Source organism: Frieseomelitta varia, unplaced genomic scaffold, assembly GCF_011392965.1.
Source record: "Frieseomelitta varia isolate USP_RPSP 00005682 unplaced genomic scaffold, Fvar_1.2 scaffold_372, whole genome shotgun sequence".
Classification (NCBI taxonomy): Eukaryota; Metazoa; Arthropoda; class Insecta; order Hymenoptera; family Apidae; genus Frieseomelitta; species Frieseomelitta varia.
In genome coordinates, this window is record NW_025110115.1 from 113,795 (window position 1) to 120,877 (window position 7,083).

At 44.2% G+C, this 7,083-nt stretch overlaps 1 protein-coding gene across 1 annotated transcript; it reads right to left on the reverse strand.

Annotated features, from left to right (window-relative positions):
* Nucleotides 1-325: 325 nt before the first annotated feature.
* Nucleotides 326-6,788, reverse strand: LOC122531085 (heterogeneous nuclear ribonucleoprotein 87F-like). Its single transcript, XM_043658673.1, has 4 exons — nucleotides 6,734-6,788; nucleotides 6,544-6,589; nucleotides 4,663-4,821; nucleotides 326-2,451 (listed from the first exon to the last, which is right to left on the reverse strand). The coding sequence occupies exons 1-4, from the start codon at nucleotides 6,758-6,760 to the stop codon at nucleotides 2,441-2,443; spliced, it is 243 nt and encodes an 80-aa protein (XP_043514608.1). The 5' UTR covers nucleotides 6,761-6,788; the 3' UTR covers nucleotides 326-2,440.
* Nucleotides 6,789-7,083: the final 295 nt, after the last annotated feature.

Genomic DNA, 7,083 nt, shown 5'->3' on the forward strand with positions numbered 1-7,083 from the left:
GTGCGACCCGTGCGACTTCACCGCGGCGTGGCTTCTCTTCTGGAAAGAAACTCGAGATCGAACGTGACGGGAGAGAAACGCCCGATTCAGGAATTCATTCTGACTCGAGTCTGTGTTTGAAACACAGAATTGAACTCAGCAGAATTGTCAATGAAGTTCAGAAAGTCAGATTTGGACACAAAATGATAGTGCTGATGAATAAAGAATAGCAGCATATATGTATTATATAGTAGAGATTACGTATCAAGAGATTAATTAAATATCAGGGAGCGTCGATCGATCAGTTTACTCGAATACATTATCGTGGGGAATAATGTTAGGAAAATTATTAATAACAACTGAGATATCCGTTATTATTGCGATCTGGTATCCTGATGATTACCTTCGGTAACATTTACAATTACATTGTACGATGTATACGACTTATTTCTAACAAGAATTCACAAGACGCGAAATATGTCCTTCATTCTGGAAAATTGTTAGAGATTATCTCATTAAATGAGATGTTGCACAACTAAATTAATACACCGAGCATTTTCAACGCACTGTAAAATTCTTGTTAATTCTTCTCCAAAAGACTTTTGCGTTTGTAAATTTTCGAAACAGGCGAAAACAAACGTAGGAAAAAAAAAGATATTAAAACGTGATATACGTAAACATTGCGTTGCACGTGAATGTCGTTGATTTAATCCCATCCGTGAATATTAATAAAAAGAATCACCAAAGTCGAGTATGTCGTGAAAATCGTGGGTAACAATGGCGTTGTCCGTGGAAATTATGGTGGGCGGTCTGGAGTCGTTGCACCCCCGTGTCGCGATACTTTCCGAGTCGATCATTCCAACGATCCAACGTGTCCATGATATTTACGCCGTTGCAATATCGTCGTTGCAGCCGTGGAAATGTTATTGCTGCGAGCGCGCGAACGATAGTAAATCCATTGGCTGTGCAATATCGCGGCCGTGCCACGCCCGTTTTCGCCCCGATTTTAATTTTCACCCCGCGCGCAAGATGACCGTGGATTCATAAATCGAAAGGAGGCTCGCCGATTCGGGGATTTACAGCCGTTTAATTCACGTCCACGTGACGCGAACACATTGCGCGTTGCGTGGCAACGAATCTCTCTCTCTCTCTCGTTTTCGGTTTATAAAATTTCGAAAACAGCGTCGTTCTCTCTGTGCGTCGATACATTTTTGGCTGGTCGAAACTTTCTTTCTATCCCGCGAATTGGATAGAAAAATTTGAAGGTTGGAACGGTGTCGAATTTTTAACCTTGTTGTTCCTCTCGCTCCTTCGTCGCGTCACATCTTTCTAAATACATTTGTCCTTTTTTCTAATATTTTATTCACAGATGTGCGCGCCATGTGCAAAAGATCGTGAGATTTCAATGATCGTATCGAACATTGAAACGTAGTATTATAAAGAATGATAATAATATCTATCGAACGGTAGACAATAATATTATTGAATAACGATAGACGATAATAACACGTCTGTTCAATTCTAACGTTTCGAGAACAGCAAGGTCTCAATAGGTAGTGCAGGGTATTGAAACAAATGAAACGCCACGATGTTTTGTGTGTCAATGAATTTTTAATCGTCCCACGTGGAAATCGGATATATATATATATATATAAAAAAAAAAAAAAAAAAAACAAAAAACGAAAGAGGGTACAAAACACGCTGTACAATATTCTTTCTCCTACGTCGTTACAATCCATTTTTCCTCGGATACGCGAAGCCGAATTACAACGTACAAGCTATAAACCGACGCGAGATCGAATTTGCAGTATCTAGAGTAATATTCGCTAAATATTTTGGTCGAAGAGTAGCCCTGTGGCCTTCTCCCGTAGTCTCGGACGTGTCCCGTAGTCGCGAGTTGTAGATGCCAAATTCTCGATCGAAAGGAAACGCGCGTCTAACACGCGGAGATTTTTGCATTCGGACGTTCGGTGGTGGACGAGAGAGATCGAAGAAGGTCGCCGGAAGTGGATTGGCAATCCCGGTCAGCTTCTGTATACCAACGACACCAAACGAGAGAGGTTCGTGCGAAGATTCGTTGCGACGAAGGAAGGAGATCGTGATCTCGCCAGCCAGCCTGTTTGTCCTTTCCTTTCCTTTCCTTTCCTTTCTTCTCTCCGGTACGTTTTACACCGAGGTGGAAACCGCGCGTTCCTCGCCGCGACGATGCTCCGCTGTTCGCGTTCTTTCTTCCGTACGGACGGAAGAAAAGAAGGACAGGATAGAGAAAGAAAGAGAGAGAGAGAGAGAGAGAGAGAGAGAGAGAGAGAGAGAGAGAGAGTAGGAGCGATACGAGAGAGGTCAGCAGGATATCCCTTCGTGGACCGACAATCGGTGTGATTACAGCCAAGACGTGCACTGATGGTGATCGGTGAGCAAAATTTCCTTCTAATTGTTCGCAGGTCCTCTTCCAGGTTGTCCTTTACCACCAGCCTGAAAAGGATTTTTTCGTGCGTTAATCGGGAACGGGATTCTTCCCCGAGTCGCTCGCCGAGCTCTTTTGTTCACCCATCTTTTGTCTCCTAGGATCCAGAGATCGTTGTTTTCCCCTCCCGTTATTTCGCAACGCGCGGTATGTAACCCTTTTAATCAAAAGCACGGAAGCGACAAGCCTCCCCGCCGCTCTTCTCCTCGCGGGGATTGCTCGTTACGTCATTTCGTCCCAATTACCACGCCAGCTTCGAAACTGGTTTCCGCGTTGTTTCGTCAAAGCACCGAGAGCTGCCTTTCCATGGATTAATCGCGACCGTGCAAGATCGAAATCGTTTACCATCGACTCTGTATATCGCAGAAACATCAGCCGACAAACGTTTTTCACGTTTTTTTTTTTTTTTGGGGAGGGGGGAGCATGTGTAGAGATGCAAAGAGAGGATGCTTTTCATCACGCCGAATCTGTCTGCTACGCAAACAGCTTAATTGCCGTTTAAACTGCACGCTGTAAATTTAGATGCCGCGCTTGGCCCATTCATTTTTCAATGAGTGTATTACATTTGCCGATCGTGGCTGACTAATTTCCGTTTCAGCGACGCTTCGCCGTTTCCCGCGAGCCGCGTTAAAAAATTATCAACGTGTTATTTGTGCGTGCCGGCGCCGTTGCCGCGAATTGATCGTTGGGTGGGGGAGGGGGGGGGGCGGACTTTTTCCTGCGAGTGTGTTTTCAGTTCTACGTAAATATGATGCTACACGTTGCACGAAAATTCTGATTTCTTTCGAGAGATTTTTTTGAAATTTCGTTACCGTGGTTTTTAATAATTTCCAAAATTGGAGGGATCGTGTAATTCTGCATTATATTTGGATTTTGACGGAACGTGTATCAAATCGTTTAAAACTTTTACTGTCAAGCGCGGAGGATATTTTCTTTCTGTCGCAAAAGTGAAATAAAGTAGGAATCGGAAAATCAACGGGGAAAGTTCAAAGAAATCGATTGTCAATAGTTCGAAAAGCTTTCACTGGACGAATTTCATCTCTCGGCACCTTCAATTGTAATTTTTCGTATGAATATTCATCACGTCTTTTTAAATCCAATATTTCTTCCTTTTTAATATCGGCATTTATCACCGGTCACGCAAGTGCGATATTTTCCAGCCGGTCACAGTAAAACCGTGTAATTAATCACAACTTTAAAATCTATTATCCGCCGATAATTCCCTACGTTGATTCAATTCAGGATCCATTTCATTTATCTTCCCCAACCCTTGGGCAAATTAAATCGAGGATCAGTAACAACATTCCCCATAAACAAACAAGCAAATAAATCCCTCTGCCTTCGAATCAGCCGGCTAAATCAGCTAATTAACGCGTCGCCCTCTCAACGAATACGTCAAACAAAGATCCGCCTTTTCAAATCAAGCCCAATTTACACGTGCCAAGAAGTCTCTAGTTTCGTCAAATCTAGTTTCGTTTCGTTCTCTAATTCCAGTTTCGATGCTGTTTTCAAACATCAACAGAGAGAAAGAGGAGGCTAGAAATAAGTGCGCGTTGTATCGATCGAAGCTAAACGATTTGATCATGGTAAATTGGAAACGCAGAGGACGAAGAAGACTTTCGATCTCTCGGTTTCGAAAACGAAAAGAAATCAAAGAGACGAGGAATCACCGACAATCGCGAAAGATCCTTAATTACCCCGAAACTGCTTTTAATCAATGTTTCCGCGAACACGGCCGACGGTAACAGCGAGAAAAAAAGGGAAACAAACGAGACCGTGAAAAATTCATCGTCGCCATCGTTCCGCCCTCGAGCCAATATTTTTACCTCGTAATATCACGGCAACGGGAAATAAAGAGGGGGAGGAGCCGGCTAATGAAAAATTCGCGACAACAATCTCGCGAGGCACTTTGGATCGATACCACGTCCGCCGCGAAATTCTACCGAAGCAAGGGAACGTGTCTAAGGCAGAAAGCCAAAGAAAAAACGGGACGAGATCACGGGTAAGAGATTTGGAAAATCAAATTGTCCTCTTACCGCTGCTGCCGCCGCCGCCGCCGCTCCATCCGCCACCACCGCCGCTCCATCCTCCACCACCACCGCTCCATCCTCCCTTCCATCCACCGCCGCCGCCGCCGCTTGGCCATCCACCACCCCCGCCGCTAGGCCATCCACCTCCACCGCCGCTCACAGTGATCACTTTGATGATCTTTCCACCACCGCCGCCGCCGCCGCCGCCACCACCTCCGCTCCATCCTCCTTTCCATCCACCCCCGCCGCCACCTCCGCTAGGCCATCCTCCTTTCCATCCGCCGCCGCCACCACCGCCGCCGGACCAACCACCGCCGCCTCCGGACCAGCCGCTGCTTATGTAACCGGCTGCAAGACGAAACAAGAACGCTCGTCGATTTTCTTGACTCGTTAACGATAGATTACCGCGCTTCTCAGTTTTGGTACTTTTGCTACACGCGCTCCTCTTGACGAACACTGGCCAATCGATGAAAATTGCTGGAGGAAGACTAGGAGAGGATATTTTTTTTTTTTTTTTTTAGAGAAGTTTAGGTTCTGGGTGAGTTTTTCTCTTGACAAACAGTGCCCAGTTGGTGAAAATTACGAATTTTCTAGATTTACGATTAGTGTTGAAAGAAGACGAAGAGAGGATATTTTTTTAGAAAAGTTTAGGTTCCGGCTGAATTTTTCTCTTGACAAACAGTGTCCAGTTGGTGAAAATTACGAATCTTCTAGATTCACAATTAATGTTGGAGGAAAACGAAGAGAAGATATTTTTTTTAGAAAAGTTTAGGTTCCGGGTGAATTTTTTTCTCTTGACAAACAAGACTCAGTTGAGAAAATCACGAATCTTTTAGATTTACGATTAGTGTTAAGAGGAGACGAGGAGGGGATATTTTTTTACAGAAGTTTAGGTTCTGGGTGAATTTTTCTCTTGAGAAACAGTGCCCAGTTGAGAAAATTACGAATCTTCTAGATTTACGATTAGTGTTGAAAGAAGATGAGGAGAGGATATTTTTTTAGAGAAGTTTAGATTCCGGGTGAATTTTTTTCTCTTGACAAACAATACTCAGTTGAGAAAATCACGAATCTTTTAGATTTACGATTAGTGTTGAAAGAAGATGAGGAGAGGATATTTTTTTAGAGAGGTTTAGGTTTTGGATGAATTTTTTTCTCGACGATCAGTCGGTGAAAATTATCTTCTAGGGTTACGATTAAAGTTGAAGGAGAGCTCGAAAGACTCGAGGAAACAATGTTTCTTTTAGGTGGAGGGTTTAGGATGAATTAATCGAGGGAAACATTTTAGATTTGTGTTTTTGGTGAACTTCGTACAAACGATTGGTCAAGTAATTTTTTGAAATTCAGGGTTAGTTGCAAGAACGTAGGGTTTTCACTGAATCTAAAGTTAAATTTTTCAACAATTCACTGGTGGTTCGTCGCGCGAGGTTGATCGATTGAAAATTCGTCTGGTCTTCCGCAATTTTTTACGAATGCTTCTCAACGAATCTACGAGGAAACTTGTAACAGAAAAATTGAAACGATAAGTCACGATTCCTTTATATCTTCACCAAACTTGAGAAACTTTTTAATAACGAAAAAAAAAAAAAAGAAAAAACGCAATTAACTCTAGAATAATCTAGAATAATCTACCAACGTTTACCAATAAACTCAAAGTTGAAAAAGACTAGACATCAGTCGTACTCCATCCCTCCAACGATTATTTATAATGCAAAATCGTTGTGCTCCCTCTCGTATCGTATGTTCCTCGCGGCGACGTCGTTACGGGATATACACGGGCAATTTGATTCGCGCGTAAATCGATTAACGATCGAAGGCAAGCGATCGTGAAAATTGAGAGAGCGTGCGCGGCTTTTTGTCCGTCACTCGATTAACGTCTCGTTTCCCGGCGAGAGGGTAAGAAAGCTCGTTCCGCGTGTTTTTTTCGTTCAACCAGTCATCGATCGTCCGTGCTCTCGTAATCGGAACCACCAGCGTTTACCAGCCACGGTGTGCACGCGATTTCTTTAGCTCGGCTCACTTTGCAACTCCACGTTCACTGGGGTGTGTTAGCACCGGGGTTACTCTACTCACCATAGGTGGTGGCTACGAGCGCCAGGAGGATCGTAATCGCGAACACCTGTAACGAAAAGAGATCGTGAATCGTATCCTTATGTGTGTGTGTGTGTGAGAGAGAGAGAGAGAGAGAACGTTGTTAAAAAAATAAAAAATAACAGCAAGAACACGGAATACGAATGGGAGAGGCTTACAAACGAACACGTACCTTCATGTTGAGGTGTTTGATGCCCATCGTCGTGACCGGTGCCTCTTTTATAGCTCTTGCCTTTCTTCGCCGATCTCTCCCCCCCCCCTCCTCCCGCCCTACCTTCGTCCCTCTCCCCCCCCGTTTAACCAACCGAGATCGTCTTCTGACTGTTCGTAACGCCTAACTTTCGTGTCCACTACCATCGCGACAAAAATCCCCTACTCGAGTCTGACCGCCAGCCTGCATACACTTGGCGAAATCCCTCTCCTCTTCCTCGGAGTCTGTTGCCTTGTAACGATGCGTAACCAACGTAACGATGTGCAACCCGCGTTCTGTTTCATCTGAACACCGGGCGATCGTGAATCTCC

Excerpts from the sequence above, each read along its gene's own strand:
- LOC122531085 (XM_043658673.1), bottom strand. The coding sequence starts at position 6,760 with ATGGGCATCAAACACCTCAACATGAAG. Across the intron at positions 6,590-6,733 it reads TCAAACACCTCAACATGAAG|GTGTTCGCGATTACGATCCT; the intron begins GTACGTGTTCGT and ends TTTTCGTTACAG. Across the intron at positions 4,822-6,543 it reads GCTCGTAGCCACCACCTATG|CCGGTTACATAAGCAGCGGC; the intron begins GTGAGTAGAGTA and ends TTCGTCTTGCAG.